Source organism: Dunckerocampus dactyliophorus, chromosome 1 (assembly GCF_027744805.1).
Source record: "Dunckerocampus dactyliophorus isolate RoL2022-P2 chromosome 1, RoL_Ddac_1.1, whole genome shotgun sequence".
In the NCBI taxonomy this organism is placed as follows: domain Eukaryota; kingdom Metazoa; phylum Chordata; class Actinopteri; order Syngnathiformes; family Syngnathidae; genus Dunckerocampus; species Dunckerocampus dactyliophorus.
In genome coordinates, this window is record NC_072819.1 from 46,005,546 (window position 1) to 46,029,627 (window position 24,082).

At 39.9% G+C, this 24,082-nt stretch overlaps 1 protein-coding gene across 4 annotated transcripts in view; it reads right to left on the reverse strand.

The window, feature by feature from the left end:
- Positions 1-24,082, reverse strand: part of xirp2a (xin actin binding repeat containing 2a) — a 77,064-nt gene that overhangs the window by 21,036 nt on the left and 31,946 nt on the right. For 3 of the 4 annotated variants that reach the window (XM_054790302.1, XM_054790292.1, XM_054790310.1), the window contains one exon: positions 5,783-5,928. In XM_054790302.1, coding sequence (XP_054646277.1) covers positions 5,783-5,928 — 146 coding nt within the window. Of the gene's footprint in view, positions 1-5,782; positions 5,929-16,111; positions 16,263-24,082 lie in introns of those variants that run through there. The other variant, XM_054790319.1, reaches the window with a different exon arrangement.

Sequence of the window (24,082 nt, forward strand, 5' to 3'; positions counted from 1 at the left end):
CCTGCATGTTTTTGGGAATGTGGGAGGAAGCCGGAGTACCCGGAGAAAACCCACGCGCACACGGGGAGAACATGCAAACTCCACACAGAAATGCCCAGGGGAGAATCGAACCCAGGTCTTCCCGATCTCCAGGCTGTTCCTGTATTGGCCAATGTGCTAACCACTAGACCACCGTGCGGCCCTGGGACACACACCTTCCAAAAAATTCTATTTTTGTCTCGTCAGACCACAGAGTATTTTCCCAAAGGTCTTGGGGATCAAGTTTCTGGTAAAACTGAGATGAGCCTTAATGTTCTTTTTGTTTATCAGTGGTTTTGGTCTTGGAACTCTGCAATTAATTGTGAATATGCAGGGATCCACTGTATTGCGATCGCTATGTAATAATCCATACAATAATCTATTTGGGACCACACTATACTGTCAAAATTCGCACCTTGAGGAAGTAAGTACGCAGTGTACAGCTCTGTATGTCACTACCGGGTGACATTGCCTCATCCGATTGGACTGAGAAATTGTTTCCCTCTCGATTATTCCCCAATCAGTTGGAACCCTGTTTTTTATGTTGTTGTTGTAGAATAAAACGTTGTGTAACAGCATTCCCACTATTGAAGAAATACCCTTCAAGCATGCAGTTATGGCCACACATTTTTGAGAGCGACTTAAATTTTGTGCTTCAATAGCTTTGCCGCTTCATCTTTCACTTTTGTGATCCCTACAAAATTGTGTGTTTTTTCAGTATAAACGGTAAAAGTAAAATGTTTTCTTCTGCTGCTACAAGCAAAAAACAAGCAAGTATGAATCCTTGCACGTTCTTTCATATGCACCAGCAAGGTTGCTGTTCTTTTAAATATTAACAGTGGATACAAAGCGGGTCCTTTAGAGGGCTTAAAGAAGCCCGATGGACTGTGTGTCGTTCAAGAACACCACAGCAGGGTGCAGTTTAAATGTAAATGGAAAAATAAGCAATGTCTTTATGATACAACTTAAAATGAGGATAAACTAAACTAAGCAACCAGGTGTTTGATTATAATCCTTGCAGGGCCAACAGATAATCATTTAAAAGGTCTTTCACGTTTGTCAATACAACAGCTTGATGTATTTTGTATGAGGGCTTGGAAGTTGGTGTCCTTGATGAAAAAAAAAACACACACACAAAGACTTTTTCATTTGCAAAGAAGAGGAGGTGAGAAGAAGACTTCACTGCTTATTTGATGTGTTATAGTATCCTTTGGGATTTGTCAGTTTCCCAATAAAACATTTATATGCGGCTTCCTGCATTCAATAAGATAAAAACATTATAAGCTAATACCCCTGCTGTGTACCGTATGCACTGTATGTGTGCGTGTGTGTGTGTGTTTAATGCACACATGAGGGGTCCAAAGCAATTTGCAAGTGACAGCAGAAAAGGTTTAGGTCACTGACATGCCCCAGCAAGCCTCTGTTATCAATAATTGACCACACAGCACTCTCAGCACTTATTTGATATTATGCGAAAGCAGTATTATGACATGCATACGCCTTTACAGGACTAGTATTTCCTTTGAATCATGTGAATATATCCCCTGACAATGTATATACAGTAATATGTCATTTTTAAAAACGGAAAATACAGCTTTACAGTAAAGTGTTTAATGACAAATAGTATTGTACTGTATGTTGTACATGTGCATTTTATGTATTTAAAGGTTTATGCAGATTTGCGACACATGATGTGATGATATTTTACATTGAAATTATAACCAATCACAACCAATTTGTAGTTTAATGGCTAAACTATCCAACATTCGCACAAAATGGACTTACAAGCTCATCATCAAACAGTGATGATAGACAGTGTGTTGTGATGAAAACACACATTGGCTCATCATGCATGTTTTTTTCAATGGGAAGAAAACATCATGCGCTGCGTGTTTGTGTTGGATGATGGACAGGACGGACCGGAGTTCCCGAGGCACCTTGTCACATTTGTGTGGACACGCAGACGACAGCTGCCTAAGGTAGGGAGGGGAGAAAAAAACACTAAAATCCCATGCAGATTTTGTCTTGCAGCAACCCCCCACTCTCAGCTCAGCTGTCAGTGCTGCCACATGAGGCCTGACGCTGTGCATTAACTAAGGTCAGGAAGGTTGCGGTGCTGCAACGTGCGCTGTTATAGCAGTGAAGTGCAAGGAAATGATTCAATGAATCCCGATTAAAACTACTGTATCTGCTATGCTTCCATAGTGCTATTATTATATGACCCAGGGAAAAAGATTATGGCATTTTATGGCATGGTTTCAGCTTGAGGTCACGAACAGAGCAAAACAGCCCCAGACCATCACACTACCACCACCATATTTTACTGTTGGTATGATGTTCTTTTTCTGAAATGCGCCATTACTTTTCTTACGCCAGATGTAATGGGACACACACCTTCCAAAAAGGTCAACTTTAGTCTCGTCAGACCACAGAGTATTTTTCCAAAGGTCTTGGGGCTCATCAAGATGCTTTTTGGCAAAGCTGAGATAAGCCTTCATGTTGTTTTTGTTCGGCAGTGGTTTTTGTCTTGGAACTCTGCCATGCAGTCCGTTCACATGGTGGACTCATGAACACTGACCTTAACTGAGGCAAGTGAGAACTGCACAGCAGATCTTTGGATGTTGTTGTGGGGTCTTTTGTGACCTCTTGTGTGAGTCGTCGCTGTGCTCCTGGGGTCATTTCGGTTGGTCATTTCCCACTCCTGGGAATGTTCACCACTGTTCCATGTTTTCGCCATTTGTGGATAATGGCTCTTACTGTGGTTCGCCGGAGTCCCAAAGCTTTAGAAACGGCTTTAGAACCTTTTCCGAACTGATTGATCTCAATTCATCTCAGTTAAGTTATGTTTTAACAGGGGAGAAATCACTTTTTTACACAGGGCCACCTAGGTTTGGATTTATTTTCTCCTTTAATAATAAAAAGCTTCATTGAAAAACTGCAGTTTGTGTTCAGGTGTGTGGTCATATTTAAATATGTTTGATGATCTGAAACATTTAAGTGTGACAAACACGCAGAAAAAAAAGAAATCAGCAAGAGGGCAAACACTTTTTCACATCACCTGTTTTTCCTGGGCAGTGAACAATTTTCACATTAGGATTATGACAAGCTCTTATGCGCTCTATAATTAAGTCAAATACAGTTTTTAACCCAAGATTGGGAATTCTATTTTTACATTCTGTTCGGAAATAACATGGATTCAAATTGTATTTGGCTTTTTTACTACAATTAAACATTGATGACTCTCTTAGTTCTCTTAGTTAGTCTCTTAGTTTTGTTAGTTCCATTATTTTGAAGGCCAGTTGGGAAAATACTGATTTTAAAAACACATATGGAATACTTATCTAAGAGACAACGTTGTTGTCAGCTAATGGCAGCAACTTGACAGAGTTTAGCCACTAACGTTACGTTAATGCTATTATTGAATGTATAGCCTATTGTAACAGGAATGAAAATTGTTGATCGTTTCTCTGGGACTGTTTTGTGTGTGTGTTCGCGCTACGGTCATGTATGTGAATACCTGGCAGCCGTGATTGACCCCTCTTCCTATTTAGGCCGTACAACAGTTTACGCCAATTTTTATGCAGCAAATGAGAATAATATAGATATTTTTTGTACAATCTGTTCTTTTAAACCACTACTGGCAACATATGCAAGTTGGTGGGGATGTTCTTATATTTTTTTGGTTGAAAGAAATTAATTTAGATCAAGATATACTGTATACAGCACATTTAGCACCCTTTTGACTTGACCTTGGGAAAATATTTTTAAGACAAAATTTAAGAATTTTTTTTTTGAATCACGTACAGTCGTCCCTTGCCACATTGTGGTTCAAACATCGCTCCCTCACTCTATTAGGGTTTTTCAAAAATGTATTAATAATTGATCGCTGTTTCGTGATGACTATGGCCTGTTATTAGTCAAAAACTATTGAAAGGCAAGTTATATGTAGTATTCTGGTCACTAGGTGTCAGTAATGTTACATTGATGAGATATGACTGGAACCAATTAACCGCACTAGCAGGGATGACTGTATTTAATACCAGCGAAATAACAACTGGTAGACTGCAATACAATATACTGTATTTCCATCATATTCCTTAGCTTCACTTATCACCAGTAAAAATGGCATTATAAATCTGCATCTGTTGTTTGCTAACTCTCCCAGCCTTTTAGTCACTTTCGTCTTTTGGGTCTCTGTGTCTCGGCTGCACCTCTTCACATCAGTTGTGTGTGAGCGACAGGAAGAAAAGCTCCGACTCGCTTGTCATTTTGTGCCACCTGCTGGTTTACATGTAAAAATCTCTTGACACCTAATGCAAGACAACTTAAGTCAATATTTTTCAGGCTTCTTTTTAGGGAGAAATATTTTTTGGGTGCATAAGCCGCTACTTTTTTCTTAAACTTTGAACACTGAGACTTATACAGCGGTGCGGCTAATTTAAGGCTATGTTCTAATCTCGTGATATCTCCTTTACTTCAGAACTATTACGAATAGTTTAAATACTGTCCCGCTCGCGAGTCAGTGAAGAAACAATAGCTCTTTCTTTGGCAGGAGCCAATCACGAGCTATAAGTGAACTCACGACAAGCTTGTCAACCCATTAGAAATCGCAGGCGGTCATTACTCAATATAACAGCGTGACTTACTGTGTCATCTTACAAAGAACACTAAACTCATCACACAGTAACTTAACACTCAAAAGGTAGTTAAGAAATATACAGTACAAGTGCCAATCCGAGTTTAAAATAAAACAAAAACTATTTTAACATTTTCCCATATTGCATTTTGTTCCAGCGACGCATTTTATTGTTTATGCCTGCCGGGGCGCTGCAATGATGTCAGCCTCTCTCTGGGCTCCTCTAACTCCTTCTGGTGGACAGAGGCAGCATTGCAGTGCCTCGGCAGGCATAACTAATGAAATGCTTTGCTGGGACGAAATCCATGATGGGATGAAGTTAAAATAGCTGTTGTATTTTATTTTAAACCCACATTGCTACTTTCCTTGTATATTGCTTAAATAGTGTTTGCGTGTTAAGTTGCTGTGTGATGAGTTTAGCGTGCATTGTAAGATGACACCGTGAGTCAGACTGTTATGTTGAGTAATGACCTCCTGCGATTTCCAATGGGTTGACAAGCTCGTTGTGAGTTTTTTCATAGCTCCTGATTGGCTCCTGTCAAATAAATAGCTAGCTGGTCTTCACGTACTCATGCACGCCACAATATGTCATTTTATGATGCGGACAAGTGCTGCTTGTAGTCCGGTGCGGTTTATATAGGTGCAAATCTGTTTTTCTTTCTAAATTTTGTGGGTGCAGCTTAAACACCAGTGCGTTTTTTTTTGTTGTTGTTATTGGTTGTGGTATTTTGTCCTATGGGATAAAAAAACGTGACTTTGGCAAGAGAAGCAATGATGTTGCAGTGATGTCATGGCATGGCACATACTAAGCTGATGTCATCCCTACCCCAGTCACAACCCCTAGGGGGCATATGTGCGTGGTCTCACAGCTGTAACATGCTGAATTTGTTTGTTCTCGTGGAGTTGTTTGGCTAAAAAATGAAACCCCAATATTTAACCAAGAATTTGGCTTCGTGTGATGCTTGTGGTGAGGCTTTTATTTGCTGGTGGCTCATGACTTATTACAAAAGAGGCCACGAGATGAGAATATACAAGACTTCAACTGAAGCTGCTACTATAAATGTACACGGAAACCCGATGAGGAGTATCTCTGGCAGTCACCCCTGCCTTCTGCTAACCATTTCTTACCGCTGCAGAGGAGGAAGTGCTGCTTTCTTTGTGAGACACCGCAGCCTGATACATGGCCAGCCGCTCTTTCAGAGACACAGACTCGCTGGTCTCACGGTCATCAGCGTCACAGGTCTGGCTCACCTGGATGAGGTCTTTTTCCGCGCCTGCAGTTGAACACACACACACACACACACACAAAAATGAAGACATGACGCCAGTGAGATGTGAATAAGTGTCATCATTGTTCGGCTTTAAGCGGAGACATTTTTGAGCTCTGCCGTAAAGTAGTCCGTTTCCTTAATGATGCTGAACGTTCATAAGCAAGAGCAGCCCAGAGACAAGAATCTGTGGCAAAGAGAAAAATCATCACTGTCCACAAGCAAGCATTAAATTATGATTCTTCATTTTCTGCAACAAATCCCTATGGACTGCCAATTAGAGGAGACCATTGACTCTACATTTGACTTTTCTGTGCTACAAAGCATCATTAAGCAACAGAAAAAGCTGCACTGAGCGTCAGCACACACCCACACTGGACCTTTTAGCTCTTGGAATGTTTTGTCTCTGCGGGCAACAATGCGGTGGGATGAAAGAAAAACCTACACGGAAATGATTTTCTCTCATTATGTGCACAGGCTGCAACCTTTGCACACTTTGAAATCCTACTCCTTGTTGTCTTTTGTCATTAAATGCTTACATATTTGCTGCACAGGCACTGTACAGTGTATGCATCAAATAATGAAAGTCGTTAGAAGTTCTTGTGGAGAACAGCAGCACCTGCTTCTTTAACGCACAATGCAGTGTCATTAAAGTCCCGGCAGTGCTGCACGGTGCTTGGTGTTTTGCTTATGTTTATGCTTGGCTGGGCAGCTTTTCTCTAAACTTACATTTTTTTGTGTATAAATAATAATATATAAAACAACACGTGTGTCATAAATCCTCCTCCCGATCACAACAGCATGCATTACTGGATTCCAATATAAAACAAGCAAGCTTGCTAATTTTATTTTTGTCTTGAACTGGAATCCTCCACTTAACCGGGAGAGACAATTATTTTTTTGTTTGTATTAAATAAATATCTTCAAGGCAAGTGCAATCACTTTCTTCGCAGCTGAACTTGTGAACCGATACAATCTGCAGCGCGTAATCAGTCCACCCGCCGCACACGTCAGCGGGCTGGGAGCTCTTTAAATGAATGCATCTGATCCAAATGCTCCTTGTCCCAGATAATTCTGATGTACAAAGTCCTGTCTTCGCCATAATTATGATCTGTTCAGAATTATTATCAAAATGCCCTTTTAAAGCAAAACAAATAAAACTACATAGGCTGTATTTTCCGGAGTATAAGTTCCGACTTTTCTCATAGCTTGACTAGTCCTGTGACTTATAGTCAGGTGCAACTGATAAATCAAAATATAAATTTAACACGTGCTGCCTTTAACTTATGGCAACAATTCATTGAGTAGAGCTTGTGACGCAGTTTGGTACACAAATCCGACGATACAGAGCATACAAGACCAAAACCTTTCCAAAATGCTTCTGCCATGGAGACTGTAAGTAATGTAACTATAATTATGCAATACCTGCGTTCACAGAGAAATGTCATACTTTAGACGGAACTGCTGGTTCATCAGGACACTAATTATGTGTAGCTTGGAGAATGTACAAACCCTTTATTCCTAAAAGCACAGTTATTAAAATTTGCTGATCTGAACTATCAAACAGCTAAAATGATGCATAAAGCAAACTATAACATGTTACCCAAAAACGTAACAAAAAATATTCTCAAAACAAAAGAGGAGAAATATGATCTTAGGGACAAATTAAACCTAAAACACTTATATGCACGGACGACACTAAAAACATTCAGCATTTCTGTATGTGGAATCAAGTTGCGGAACGGATTAAGTAGGGAACTCAAACAATGCACTAAAATGAGTGATTTCAAGAAACAGTACAAGCAGTTGATGTTTATAAGGTGCAAGGAAGAAGACACCTGAACCACTGTGCACGTACAATGCTATGTCTAACCACTCTTCATTTTCGGTAATTTGTGTGCATGTTCAAGAGGAATTAAACCATTACCATTTACCATTACCAAAACCACTGCTGAAGAAAAAGAACACCAAGTTTCAATTTTGCCAGAAACCATCTTGAAGATCCCCAAGACCTTTGGGAAAATACTCTGTGGTCTGACGAGACAAAATTAGAACTTTTTGGAAGGTGTGTGTACTTATTACATCTGATCTGGCGGAAATGTAATGCCACATTTCAGAAAAAGACCATCATGCCGACAGTAAAATATGGTGGTGGTAGTGTGACGGTCTGGGGCTGTTTTGCTGCTTCAAGACCTGGAAGACTTGCTGTGATAAATGGAACCATGAATTCTGCTGTCTACCAAAATATCCTGAAGGAGAATGTCCGGCCATCTGTTTGTGACCTCAAGCTGAAACCAACTTGGGTTCTGCAGCAGGACAATGATCCAAAACACACCAGCAAGTCCACCTCTGAATGGCTGAAGAAAAACAAAATGAAATTTTGGAGTGGCCTAGTCAAAGTCCTGACCTGAATCCTATTGAGATGCTGTGACATGACCTTAAAAAGGCGCTTCATGCTGGAAAACCCTCCAATGTGACTGAATTACAACAATTCTGCAAAGATGAGTGGGCCAAAATTCCTCAAGACTCATTGCAAGTTATCACAAACGCTTGATTGCAGTTGTTGCTGCTAAGGGTGGCCCAACCAGTTATTAGGTTTAGGGGGCCATCACTTTTCCACACAGGGCCATGTAGGTTTGGATTTTTTTTTTCTCCCTTAACAATAAAAAGTTTCATTTAAAAACTGCATTTTGTGTTCAGCTGTGTTGTCATTGGCTAATATTTAAAATTGTTTGATGATGTGAAACATTTAAGGGTGACAAACATGCAAATAATAAGAAATCTTTTTCACCCCCCTGTGTGTATACTGTACTCATATTGTTGAGAGAGACTTTTTCTGTATGTGTGTGTTTTCTGTATATTATTATGCGATTGCAATTTGAATGAAGGCTTCATCATTTGTGTGTACTTCAATGACCTATATGTCGGGAAGTTTTTGTTTCCTGAGTCTGTAGTCAAAAGTATAACTTAATAGAAACAAATCATGTGCAGGCTCATGAAAATTCTGCAGAATTGTAATCACCCACCTGCTGGACCTAAAACCTTTTTTTTAACCTGTCCTGTCCAGCCATTTGGGCAAGCAGCATTGTTGATCTAAATGCCCTTATGTGCTAAAAGACTTGCTCTGCAAGGGAGACGTGTGAACAACAGCAGGACCTAATTTCCAGAAGTAAAAGGGTCCTGTTTTCCCCAGTTCATACTGAGAAGACACCTAAGTAATAAGGCTAGCGGCACAGTGGTTGACTGGTGAGAACCGCTGCTTCCTAGGAAGCACTCACATTCTGATTAAAAGGTTCTCTACAACCTAGACCTTGTTTAAACTATGGCCATTAATTCCTAGCAACACAATCCAAAATCTAGTACAACGTCTTTGCCAAAAAGTGGAAACATGTTGAGATGAGTGTACCGCTAACTGATTATTTATCTGTCTAAACAAGACAGTTTGTCCAAAATAGAGCAGCAAGGCAAGGCAAGCAACACTTGGCGCAGAGATCACACTACCCCTGCCCAAAGACGCCTCTGATCGGAAAACAAAAATCTGCTGATGGAACCAAGGAATGGAACCAAACGTATACAAACCTTTATGCGAGGTGTTTTCAAGTTTTACGGTTGCTCTTTTATTTTGTTTACTGTTTCATGAATGTACAGTATTTCCTTGTGCTGGTATTTGTATCTGACTATTGAACTTTTCTTCGCTGTTCAGTGTGTGATTGTTAGTTTACTTCATACTCTCCTGTTAACGCGGGTTAACGGGCAACGAACGCACACGTATGCTGTTCTTGTGGCATAATTGGCTGCTCCGGTACGTCCTTTCCTTCCTTAAATTTCGTTTTGACAAAGAGTGAAGAGTCATAATACTACAGTGACAACCACGGTTGTAATACTGCTTGCTCCTCCCCCTCCAAACTCTCCGGCAAAGCTTGACGTGCACGTCCAAAACGGTGTCAGTGCCGACACGGAGAAGCTGTGAATGGTCAGCTTCTTATTACCGTAGTACATCATTTCCGACATGTAAGCTGTCCTGTTTCTCCCTCCTAAGAAAGCCATTTTAAATCTAGTTTCGGAACAAAATGCACAATAAAAGTGACTGATGCTCAGCTTTAATTAGATCGAGCTCCAACAACGTCCTGGATGTTGCTTCAGCCGCCAACGCTCACGACGTTACTACACGGGAAGCTAAATAATGAGAGTTGTGGTTGCTCACTCTCAGGCAAACACTGGCCTTCACGCTTTGGCAGAGAATTGCAAGTCAAAGAGCGATAGCACGATCAAGACACCATCAGAAGTGGCGGAAAATGAAGCCTAATGTCTTTTTGTTTCGGGAAGAAACACACAAGCATGGGGAGAACGTCCAAACTCCACACAGAGAGGTCTGGCTTCAAACCTAGAACCTAGTGGTGAATCACCCATGCTAGCCACATTACCATCATGCTGCCCACCAACCGACTGGATCATTTCCGTTTTTAATTCTTCTACATGCTTAATTTCCAATATTAATAATATGACAAAATACACTTTGATTGGCCCTCGGCACCTTCTAAGAATACAATTACATTTTTAAAAAACAGCAAAAAAGCATAATGATGACATCCGAAAGAAATATGGTGGGGGGTTTTTCTTAATGTTGAGAAACAAACAAAACAAAGAATGAAGTTGTGAACAAGTTATAATATCACAAGAAAAAAGTTGATATATTTGTAAACTAAAAGTAAACAACAACAGCAAAAATGCATCATGTCACCTGTCAATTTTTTTCTTTTATTATATACAACTTCTTAGCATATCTACATGGGTTGGTTTACATAAAAAGTGGCCCCTGCAGCCTTTCATTGTTTCCGTTTACAGCCGGCGCTGGAAAAAGTTTGGACACCCCTAGTGTGTGACTTCGATTGGCATTAATGGCTTTAGCTCAGGCATCACATGATAAAAACACGCTGTCCTCATGACACCAGTTTAAGCTTGGGCGGTGGCCTTAATGGGTGTAACATCCAATACTCTTGTCCATCAAATGCATGATTCGAATGGTATTAATGGCCTTGGTTCAGGTAGCATATGATAAAAACACGCTGTCCTCATGACACCGGTTTAAGCTTTCTGCTACGTGCCGCATGTTAGTGTGTGGTGAGTAATAGGCCGCCAGTAGGGTCTGAAAATAAACAGGTTTTTACTGGATCTATCCTATAAATATAGGTCAGATATCCTACACCTGAGGCCTTGCTGAAACCTCACACCGGCTCGACGACAGGAGCACAAGGATAATGCCCTCATTTATCACCGGAGATGAATGTTCACGTCATGGTCTGGAGTTGTCACGGGGCCAGAGACCCGCTTTTTGATGCATGACGGCAGTGACAACAACCTCTGACAAAGGTATGTTGTCTGCAAAAGTGCCATACCTCAGAGGTGAGATAGCCAGGCAGAAGGTGAGAAAATAAACCGTGCCTTTTTATATAGTGCCTGTGACTGCAGCATCATGTAACAGGGGAAGATTTATAGAGGGCAGGAGGCCTACGCTGTGTGAAAGTGACATAAAAGGAGGTCAAATGTCCATTAACTTTCCCAAAAGACGTTTCCGTGACCTCCCTACGCTGGTGCTAATTATTACTGGCATTAATTAATGATTGCGAAGGATGCTCCAAGTCCGGATCACAATGGAAACGGCTTTCAGATGCAGTTTAGAGGCACATGTGCTATATTTAAGTCTGCCAAGGATGTTATGTTGTTATCGCCGTTATTAAATCGCCGCAAAACATTGCCGTGGTGTGCGGTACGGGTTAAACTCCAATAATATTCTTTACCGATCTGGATGAACACGTGGATTGAGAAGTGTTTATTGTGAGGCATTTTCAGAATTGTGCTGAATTTTTCAGAAGGAACTGATGCATGAATCTCAATGCCAAAAATCAGGCGTATACAGGCGACAGATATCCAGGCAGAATGTGCTCCTGATTCACTGATTAGGTTTATTAGGCCGGCCTTGGCGAGGTTTCCACAATTATAAAATAAACCTTCACAGGTCAAATGCAGAATACATTTTTGCACAATTTTGCAGCAAAACTAAGCTTTAGACCAGGGATCACCAACACGGTGCCCGCGGGCATCGGGTCGCCCCTAAGGACCACGTGAGTTGCCCGCCAGCCTGTTCTCAAAATAGCTGAAGTAGCACCACTTACCAGTCAGCTGCATGTCATATTTTTGGGTTGCTATTGTTGCTTAAATCACACTTACATGTAGCGCTGCAAGGATTAATCAATGAATCGATGATTAATCAATTATCCAATTAATCGATAACTATTTTGGTAATGATTAATCGTTTCATTTAAAAATGTACTGGAAATATCCTGATTTCAGCCTCTCAAATGTGACTAGTTTTTATTTATTTCCTTAGCCATCCATGAAAGCAGACCTGTTATATTTGCGTTTCAGGCAAAACAAGATAGTCAGACATATCAGCTTTGACTTTGGAAAAGAGCAATCAACATTTTTGCCTCTTTCTGATATCTTGCGAAGCAGACCACCGCAGAGGTGCGTGCGTAGAGTGTGCGTAACAATATTCCCACGCAAAGTATGGGATTTGCGCAGGAAAATGGGTACATTTATGCAACAACTTTTACCATGCGTACACACAAAACCTAGCGGTAGAACAGCGAAACTACAAATAGCTACGGCTGTGCCTGTCCAGGGCAGGCCATATCATCTCGCTACGTGCTTCACAACTTGACCATCAAACAAGGCACCGCCCCTTCCTCCAGAGCAGACGAGCCGATGCCAAATGCAAAGCCTGCTCCTAAAGTTTATTCTTTCTTTCTTATTTATTCATTGGTGATGCACATGTAGCAGTCTGTGCCAGTGACTCGTTGATTTGCAGTGGAGCGTTTGTGATGTTTGTCAGATGATTGTTTATACTTCCCTACTTCAATTTCGGTGTCAGAGAAATTCCTCTTCCTCGCCCTCTTTGCTATTATTTTGGGGAGGGGAAAAGTCCATTAATGCATACTTGAAGGGATTTCTGCTAAGAGGCGGAAATTCAAAATGTTTTTCTTTACATATGATTAATCGAAAAATAATCGACCGATTAATCGCTTATTAAAATAATCATTAGTTGCAGCCCTACTTGCATATAAACAATATATTTAAAAAAACACTTTCAAAAATGATTAATATAAACGAACTCTGACCTAGTATAGGTCAAAGATCAGTACTGTGCGCATGACCAAAACATAGCATTTGTGGAGACATACGAACATGGTGGACACAAGCTAGCGGGTGCAGCGAAAATGAGATGACTGACCCCCAAAAAGATGGCAGAAAAAAGAAAGAATCTTCTTTTTGACAAGACCGGTTAAAAACTCCCAAAAAGCAAGCAAAGCCTCATTTAGAGCTACGCAACTCTTGTTAAGAAAAAAAAGGCCTTTCCAGACGGGGAGGTTGTCAAAGAAGCAATGATGCTAATTGCTAAAACTGTACTTGAAGACGAAAATGAAACCGATGTCATCTCCACTCTCTCCGGTGTTCAACTGGGGGAAACTACAAAGGTAAGAAGAGTGTCGGCGATCTTTTACATGATTTATTATTTGTACAAACATGGTGCAAAGTCATGATTTGTGCAAGAATGTTAGTGGCTCGTGAAAATGGGACATTGTGATTTCCTGTTGTAGAAGCGATCATTTGAAAATATTCAATTTGAACATTTGCCCTTAGGGAAAATATAGAAATAAAGTGTTGCATATCGATATTTATCAGTTTCTGTTCTTATTATTAAGTCATTGTTGATATTTATTGTGAGAACTCGTTATCACGATCAGTGTCTCCCTGTAAGTGAATATCATTAATGATTAACAATAACGTATCGTAAAAGGTCAATTGAGCAAATTGGCCATTTCAGAAGTATGCGTCAAACTGGTTGCCCTTTGCATTAATCGGTACCCAAGAAGTAGCTCTCGGTTTCAAAAAGGTTGGTGACCCACGCTTTAGACAGCCAGTTCTGTCAATTCAAGGTCGTCACTTTTGGAGCAGCCTCCCAACAAACAATAGAGAAAGTCCCACTTATTGCACTTTTTAAAAAAGCACCTTAAACAGCTTCTTCAAAGTTCCCAGTCACGTCCTCCTGACGATTCATTTTATTGTTGTAATATCATTATTATGAATGTGTGTCTTTTTACTTGATATTGTTGTACTTGTGTTTTTTAATTTTTCCTGCCTCGGGACTACAGATGAAAATGAGCAAATATGCTATAATCTGGCTCATTTACTTGTACAGAAGTATCAGACTCTTCATTACACTGTGCACTGTCCCGAATAAATACATAATAATGCGGATAATTCATGGCCATGTTCTAATCTTGTGACATCTCCTTTACTTCAGAACTATTACTAATCATTTTAATACTGTGCCGCTCGCAAGTCAGTGAGGAAACGATAGCTCTTTCTTTGGCAGGAGCCAATCACGAGCTATAAGTGAACTCACGACAAACTTCGCAGGAGGTCATTACTCAATATAACGGTCTGACTCACGGTGTCATCTTACAAAGAACACTAAACTCATCACACAGCAACTTAACACTCAAAAGGTAGTTAAGAAATATACAATACAAGTACCAATACAAGTTTAAAATGTAAAAAAATAACTATTTTAACATTTTCCCTTAATACATTTTGTATTTTGGATGAGGAAGCGGTAGCTCTTAATTTGGCAGGAGCCAATCACAAGCTACAAGAGAACTCACAACGAGCTCATCAGGAAGTCATTACTCAATATAACAGTCTGACTCACTGTGTCATCTTACAAAGAACACTAAACTCATCACACAGCAACTTAACACTCAAAAGGTAGTTAAGAAATATACAATACAAGTACCAATACGAGTTTAAAATGTAAAAAAATAACTATTTTAACATTTTCCCTTAATACATTTTGTATTTTGGATGAGGAAGCGGTAGCTCTTAATTTGGCAGGAGCCAATCACAAGCTACAAGAGAACTCACAACGAGCTCATCAGGAAGTCATTACTCAATATAACAGTCTGGCTCACGGTGTCGTCTAAGAAAGAACGCTAAGATCATCACACAGCGACTTAATAAGCAAAAGGCAGATTAAAAAATATACAAGACAAGTAACAGTACGAGTGTAGAATAGTGTAGACATTCCTGCCTGAGCAATGGTGATGCCAGCAACTAATACAGTGGTTTGTACAGATAAATATAATCACATTGTCAATAATATTTCAAATCGCAGAACGTGAAAGCATTCAACATTTTCCGGAAAATAATTAAGAACCACTGCTAATACAGTTAAATATATTATTTGTTATGAAAAACTTTGCAACCTTGTCTTTAACCTTTAGAAGTTCCACTGTATTTTCTTAGTGTGGTTTCAGGGCTACAAATGACGGCATGAGTGGGTGGGGGGGCTCTGTGGCTATATTGAGCTGAACTGAAGGCCAATGACCTTCCTCACTCATCCGCAGTCCTGCTGAGGCGAGACAGAGGGGGAAAAAAAACAGAGTTATTTCAGTGATTAAGAGTGCAAAGGGAGGTGAGCACAGGCGGCGGACTAATCACAGTTGGTCCTCTCCGCACAACCACAAGCCATAAGCGACCCCATTTTCTGTTATGGACCAACGTCTTGGGGTTGGTACGGTTTGACAGAACCTCCCCAAATGAGCTAGACTAATTGAACTGTCAGCCATGCAACCTGGTTTTCTTCTTCCAGATGAAAGCAAAACCCGTGCAATAATTGAGTTGTCAAATCTATCAGAATCACTTCTTTACATGCAGACCGGATTGCCCTGGAGTGCTTCCTGGCGCTCGGATAAGCACTTTGTTTCATATTCGCCACCCTCTCAGAAAACTCCAGTGAGCTCATCGCCAGTTATGTTAGCTGGGAGAAAACAGGAAGTGTTAACTCCCCGTGCGCGTTTGTGTCGACGCGTGAATGCTTGGGGTTTCGTGGTCTTTTTGGCACTTAAAGCAGAGCAACTTCATTTTATTGCTGATTTTACACCACCACATATTCCCCTCTTAAGCCACCACCCATTCAACTGATTTATTTTGAACTCCAGCATATTCCAATATGTCTTTGACCACTTGTGCTTTGACTGCAAACCAGTTTGAAAAAGCAGCGACCGCATTGTTATGTTAAATGAGGCTCACCTTGTGAAAATCTCTATAATTCACAGACGCCGCTTACCTTCTGCCAAGGTGACACTTTACAACTGATGTCGGTAGAATTCCACTGAATGGGACCTTGCAACTCCAGAAAAGAAATACTTCAGAGGAAAAAGAAGTCGAGTCCTTGGTAGAGAGCGACGGAGAAGCGTGGAGGCCAGCTCCAGCAGCGTGTTCCTCGGCAGTGAGGCCCTGGCATCCAGTGACAGCTGATTTTATTTTAGAAGCCCCCTTCGTAAAAAATAGGATGGACTTACAGGATAGGAGTGCTGCATGCGCCTTTGGCCTTTTTTTAGTATCAAGTATCGAGGTACCCAGCATGCCCTTTACCTTATGTCACAGCTGTGTTATGGATGCAGACGTTACACACTGTCAGTTATTACTATGGAAAGTAACAGGGGAAGAACTCCTACATTCAGTGGCGATAACGTTACATCACAAACTAGTAAAACCTAAAACAAGGGCTGTATTAAAATTCCGCCTTTACAACAGCAGAGGATAACGCTCAGTTTTGATGGACACTGTCAGAGAGTTATTATACAACACATGAACACAATCCTTACGGAAAGATGGTGAACAACTCATTTGTTCGGGTATCGAGTTTCCCCGTAGGAAATCATTAGTGCCATCATGTTTATTTATTTACTGCACATTCAGTGTTTGAAATAATTGTTAAATGTTAACGTGTTTGTCAAAAATTGTTAAAAAAAAAAAAAAGAAGTCAACCACTGCTAGTACAGTAGAACCTCGGTTTTCGTCGTTCATTTGTTTCAAAAGGTTCAAATTACAGCATCGAAAATGTTGACAACCTTCTAAATGCAGTTTTTAACATTATTAGAGCCCTCGAGACATAAAATAACATCCCTATAGTCACCTTTACAGTCATATTACTTTATATGGTAGATATAATAAAACACAAAAAGACATTTAAGGCATAAATAAGAATTGTGCTCGTGCGTGTTACTGTAAATGTGCTCCGGTGATTGGGGAGCTGAGTGGGGAGACGGAAAGGAAGTGACGTCGGGGGTTCAGAGTTGTGTTTTAGCTTGCCGTAGGTTACAGCCGCAACAGTAGGCCGTGTTTTTATCAGGGATTTTTAGTAGGGATTGTTATGCCTGTTGTTAGATCATTCAAACCCATAATGAAAGCCTGTTGTTCCGGCGATCAAGTCTGATGCGTGTAACTGAACTCGAAGCTGAAGCCACCAAAATGGAGAGCAGCATGAAGCATACGAGCATATTCAAGAGTCAAACTGCATGCTGAGTACGACAAATTCATGCATGTTGGCAGGTCTGCACTAATACTGAAAGTCCTCCACCCCACGGCGTTGAAGGAAACATCCGTTAATGCGTGTAATATACAGCATGTCAAACAATTCAATGTCAAGCATGCATTTGCATGTAGTAGTCAATCGTTTCCATCAGTTCATTTGACGTGCTGCATTGAGTGAATCACTTCATGTCCCAAACATCACGCACGGACAGCATCAAGCATCTCCTACGAACAACGGTCATTCATCTCTTTCTAAAATCTTCATAGAAAAGCCCTTGTACCATATGCCCTAGACACAGCAGCAGATGATAACAGATTTCGTTCCTCTCCTTACAAGTCTTTCATCCCTTCTGTGAACAAACATCGCCCTACAGCATGAGCAAAGATCCTTTTGTAAACCACTGACCTCAGCCCAAAGCCTTTCATTCATTCTCTCTGCCGCGATTTCCTTCCTCACAATACAAGAACTGAATCCATTTCACATGAATTATTCATGTGTATTTTCTGTAATATTAGCCGTGATCATTGGTGTTTACTGACTTGAGCCCACCCCGTGAGCTGCTGTTGGCAGCCCATTGACCACAGAAAAGCGTGGTTATCGGCCTTGAGGAGAAGCTGCGCTCGGCTGATAATCCCACTGAAATTGCACATGGATTTCCTGTTCCTAAAGTGGAAAACAAACACACTCCCACAGAATACCTAATGAGAGATTATACTTACCCTAAGTACAAATAAAAGAAACAACGATTTCATTTGATTTTCACCACATAAGGCATACTACTGTATATGCAAAGCATACGTTTAGTCAGCGGTGTCCAAACTGCGCCCCCGGGGGCCATTTGTAGCCCGCGGATGTTTTTTTTTTTTTTTTTATCAGCCCGCAGCACATTGAAAATACATAATTTAACAAGAAAAATAGATTTTTTTAAATATCAGTAACAGCAAAAATGGAAAAATCAGCAATAATAAATTGAAAATATTAAGAGAAAAAAGTGTATTCTAATGAGAAAAAGTTGGAATTCTACAAGAATATCGTCCTCAAATTATGAGGAAAAATAACGTCGTTTTAGTAGTATAACGTTGAACTATTTGGGCTGTCAATGGATTAAGATATTTAATCACAATTAATCACATTTTGTCCATAGTTAACTCATAATTAATAACAGATAAAAAGAAGTTTTTATCTATAATAAGTAGGGACGTAAATCTCTTTGTGGGAAACAACTTGAAACGCATCTGGATACACAGATTAAGACACGATTCAAAAACGATATATTTTTTAAAACAGAAAGGTTTGAGACGATTCGGGACAGTGTACAAACGGTACGATTCAACGGTTGCATTTGTTGATGTAGACATGAATCTTCCATTATAAAATGAAGAAGTCAATTCTATAAAAGTGGCATTCTCACAGTATCTTCAAATGTGTAAACGAGCACATCATATCCCCAAGCATGCTGTAAGGCAGGGCTCCCCAAATGTTCACGCGCAATGATAAAACAAAGACACTTAAATTAAATAAAATAATTAAATAATTTGTAAATAACTACATCAGATTTCATGTAAAGGTATATCAATTTTGGAAATATGGGCCGTTATTTTATTTAAAAAATAATACACATTTAGAAATACCCCAGTTTTTGCATGTTTAATCCGAGTGGCGACTTGTCCCACTTTGTTCGACGATCCTCGAACGCATCTTCTGTCTTTCATGCTGTACAGATAGACTACTATACTGTATTTTTCCCCTTTTCTTTCACCTCATATTTGGTCCCAAATGCTGATACTATGTGGGAATGCGCAAAGGTAAGATTTGATGACCTTCTTGAGTGCTATTGTGTATATTTGTTCAGTACACAACCTCTCTGAAAAGCAAGTCCAGACTTGTACTGGTGGATGGTGGGTCTGTATTCATTTCGTGCTTTTAATTTGATGTTCCTGTCACACTTTTACACAATACATAATAGATCGCAATAATGTACGTATGTTTTCCCGGTGTCTAGCTAGTGCTCTGCTAATGCCAGCGCTGCTAATGCTATTTACATCCATTCTCGTCTTCAGACAGGGTGACATATACACAAGCCTTCCAAATAGCTGTCCTCGGCTATGCCTGTCGGTAAATAGCAGCTCGTAACCCAAATTTTCAGTAGTTCAAAGCAAAACATTAGTCGAGATGTTCGCATCGAAAAACACTCGTTAGTTGGGACACTCGTATGTCAAGGTGCCACTGTATAAATGACAATAAAAAAATTCCGGCAGTGCTCCCTCCACCTTATCATTTCTCTCTAGCAGTGGACGTACGTACTCCGTGACATCTCAACTCAAAGCGACAGTAGATACAAATAACTTTGGCATTGTTGCGAGAGCCATCTGACAGGGCTTTGAAGCTAAACTTACCAATCAAAATAAATTCCCTTTTCTTTTGTCCATTTCTCCTCAATATTTGTTCCTGCCCGTGGCTCCACGTCCACCGCTGCGTTTCCTCAAACTATGCTGCGGGCCGAGGCTCAAACAGGACGTGTGCACGTTGATCGTGCGTCAAAAAAAATAGGGCCGTTAAAGGAAACTTCCGTTAACGCGTTAACTTTGACAGCCCTATGAAATATTCAAGAAAAAATAGGTATTTGAAGTTGTAATATTATGAAAAGCAAACTAAACAAAACAAAGTTGTAATTTTTGGAAAATTAGGTCGGGGAAAAAAAGTTATAGTGTTGTGGAAAATAAAGTTAAAATATAATAGGAATAAAATCAGAATTACAACAAGAAAATTTACAAAATGAAAGTTGAAATAGTCGGAAAATTTGAAAAAAAAAAACCAGTAGAAATTGGAAAAAAAAACAGCTGTAATTTTACAAGAATAAAGTCAAAATATGAAGAGAAAAATGTTGTATTGTAACGAGAAAAAGTTGCAATTTTACGAGAATAAACTCGTAATGTTATGAGGAAAAATAATGCTAATTTAGCACCAGAGAGGTGAATGAAATATTAAAGAAAAAATATGTTGTTGTTTTCAAGTTGTACTATTATGACAACCAAGCAAAACAAATTAAAGCTGTAATTTTTTGGAAAATTAGGTCGGGAAAAAGGTGGTAATATTATGGTAGCAAATTCTAAATATTATGGGAAGAAAGTCCTTATATTGCAAGAAGAAAATTAACAAAGATTGTTTTGGAAAAAAATGTAAATATTTTGAAAAAAAAGTTGAAAAAAAAGTATAAAAAAGTTTATACTATTAATAGACTTTTTCACGTACAGGTATTTCACAAAGCTGAAATGCAGTTTTTTCTTGAAATATATAAAACTTCCCACAAAATATCAAAGTGGCCCTTGCATCCTTTCATTTTTCACTATGTGGCCTCGCTGAAAAAGGTTTGGACATCCTTGCAATAAATGAAAGAGTCAGCAGACGTACGAGGTAAAAGGTACAAGTAAAAGGGACAAACAGGAAGATGTGTGCCTCATGCTGCGTTAAAAGCCCGAGAATAAAAGTGTGTTCTTAAAGGGATAGTTCTGATTTTTTCACCGTTGATGCACTACACTGCTGATGGGGATGTCATACAACTTCATGTCAAAAAATCCAAACGATCCCTTAAAGTAACATTTAAAAAGGTTTATGGAAGGAGCTTGTCTGATATCAAATATTTGTCTTCAGGACAAATAAAAGCATTTGAGCTGCTGACCTGAGCGACGGCGAATGAGTATGGGTCTGTAATGTAAACAAATAGAACGATGTTAGCATGAACACAAAAATAAACAAGAGGTCACTGAAGGGAAGGCAATACCGGAGTTAAAAAACAAGCAGGAGCATTCTACACCAGCTGTAAATGGTGAAGGGAAGCCTGGTTGATTGTACTTTACGTAATCAAGTCATGATAGGTCTTGAGATGACAAAAAGGGTCTCACTGACCCGTTGCCTCAACTGAAAAAAGCTCAATTCGGCAACTGCCTCAGTTTGGTGAATCAATTTAAACTCTGGGCTTATTTTCACCTCTAAATGAGTGACCGTGGCTTTTTCAAAATGAGCAAGAGAGCCCAAGTCCACCCAAGGGGCACGGCCATACCCTCCAGGCCTGAGCAACAATGCAATAAAGTCAGGATAAAAAATATATCTTTCAATTAAGTGCCATCCATACTTTAATGTCACTAAGGCAAGCTAAAATAAATGATCCACATTGCAGTGAAATGAAACGTCATGTCTGCGCAGCATGGACCCAAGTGGAAGTAAATACAGTGCATCCCTGCATATTTGCAACTCTTCATTTGCGATCCCGCAAATTTGAGTATTTATGGTAAAAAAAATTATTATAAATGTTTTTAAATAGGCCTTTCAGGAAGCATATTTCATGTGATAATGCAGGGAAAATTTGTGCTTCAGTGATTTTTTTGTGTTGAGATGTCGCACTTTGTTCGGCGGTCCCTCAACGCACCATAGCTGCGTGAGGCAAAGTGAAAGTGAACCTCACACTGTTTCACTTTTCGGAAAAATTCACTCTGCACTTAGTTAGCTTTTTCTTTGTCTTTTTGAGGCTTTTTGTGACATTTCCACGTCAGCCGGGGATGATGGGACGTTTAGTCGGCCATTCGCTGCCACGTGGATGAGCGAACGTAGTTACGATTGTGAGCGCGAGGAGTTGATGACTAATGTTAGCTGCTAGCTTTAGCTATCTAGTCACTCGCTGGCTAGCTGCTGTGTGAATTACTGGTTATTATCACGGGCATATTGTTGCACCAGGAGAAACTGGAGGTTTCCATATCCTGCTCAGAGAAACCTCAGCATTGCTGCAAGGAAACCTCCTGAGCCAAGCTGGTAAAGAGCATTTCATTGTTTTTTTTAACATATTAATCTTACTTTTACATGTGTATGACAGTTAAGAAGCTTCAATTACAGGTAGAACATTGCCTGCAGAGTTAATAAAGGTTTTATAATTGTTTGACCCTGGAACAGATTATTACTATTTCCATTTCTTCCTATGGGCAAACGTGTTTTGAAGTACAAACAAATCAGCGTCATTTATGATGTGGTGTCTTCCTCTCAAACAACTACCCATCATTAGTTCCTTTATTGTGCTGCAAGGTTTGTAGTTACAGCAAGCTGGAAAGTAATACTAAAGGTGTCCTGGCTGGTTCATCAGCATTTCAGACTGCTTAAGTCGATCCAGGGCTGCTGCGGCAATGTCAGAGAGGAAACCCTTATCACAAGCTACTCTAGCATCCAAATGACTAGGAATATTTTACTTTGAAGAAGAATTATTACATACCGTGGCCTTTAATGGCAAGTAATAATCTCAGTGTATCACTTATAGACATTTCCAGTACTTTATGGTCTAGGGGAAACGAAAACATAACGTTATTTGGTAGGTTAGCCACGCAAGCTACAGTATATACTTAGTAGAAATGGAATACACGGAATAATTATTCTGTTCATGGCAGATTTGGTGCATTAAATCACCCTGTGGAGCGTGAGTGACACAACTAGAAACAAGCAAACAAGGGCTTAGGAAGAGTGGTAGCAGGGAGATTTAAGGTAAGCTTTGCATCTGTTTAAAGTGCAGTTACTGCGCTGCTGCGCTTTATTTAAACTTGACAGCTTTGCGGGAAACAGACCCTGACGATTGCCCCCTCTCAAAAGTCCACTCTGGCCCCTCTCGAACCTCCCCTGCCGCCACTGTCAGTCATTTGACCCCGCGTGATTGTGAGACGTCAGTGATAACCTGTCAGCGAGGACAAAATCTGGGATCATCGGCCGGCTCCAGCTTTGCATTCCATGCAGTGTTTCAAAGGCACAGTGATATGGTGAAACCCCAATACGGGTCTGTAAGAATAAATGTGTGAGTTGCTTGTTCTTGCCGGGAGCTGCTGTGTGCAATCGGGGGGAGGCGTTGGGAAAAAGAAAAACTATACAGTCATCCCTCGCCACGTCGCAGTTCAAATTCCGCGGCTTCTCTCTATCACGTTTTTTTTTTTCATATCTTAATGAATAAGTCATACTGTTTCGTGTTTGAATACGGCCTGTTATTAGTTTAAAAAATATGCATATTGAAGCAAATTTGGCATATTTATTGCCTAAATTAAGCATTTTCAAGCATAAAAATGGCTAAATGAACAAATACTGTACAAATATACTGTAAGGCATTCAGAAGACATTCAAAGACACTGTGAATGATGTGTAGTATTCTACACTGATCACTAGGTGTCAGTAATCTTACTGTAATATTCGGTGAGAGGCACACACACACACACACACACACACACAGACACACACACGCATCAGACTTGATCGCTGGAACAACAAGCTTTTACTGCAGGTTTGAATGATCTCACAACAGACACAATCCCTAAGCCCTAATAAAAACACTGTAAGCCACACCAAGCTAAAACTCAACTCTGAACCCCTGACGTCACTTCCTGTCCGCCCGCCACTAAGCTTCACATTTATAGCAACACACACGAGCCAGAGTGTTATTTATGTCTTAAATGACTTATTTACTCTTATTATGTCTGCTATATTGGGTAATACGAGTGTAAAGGTGACTATAGGGGTGTTATTTCATGTCTAGAGGGCTCTAATAATGTTGAAAACCATACTTAGAAGGTTGTAAACAGGTTTTCAATGCTGGAAAAAATCAATTTACAAATAAGGAATCCGACTTTGCAGAAATTCACTTATCACAGTGATAACCGAGGGGTTACTGTAATTATGTAAAATGATAATGATATAAAA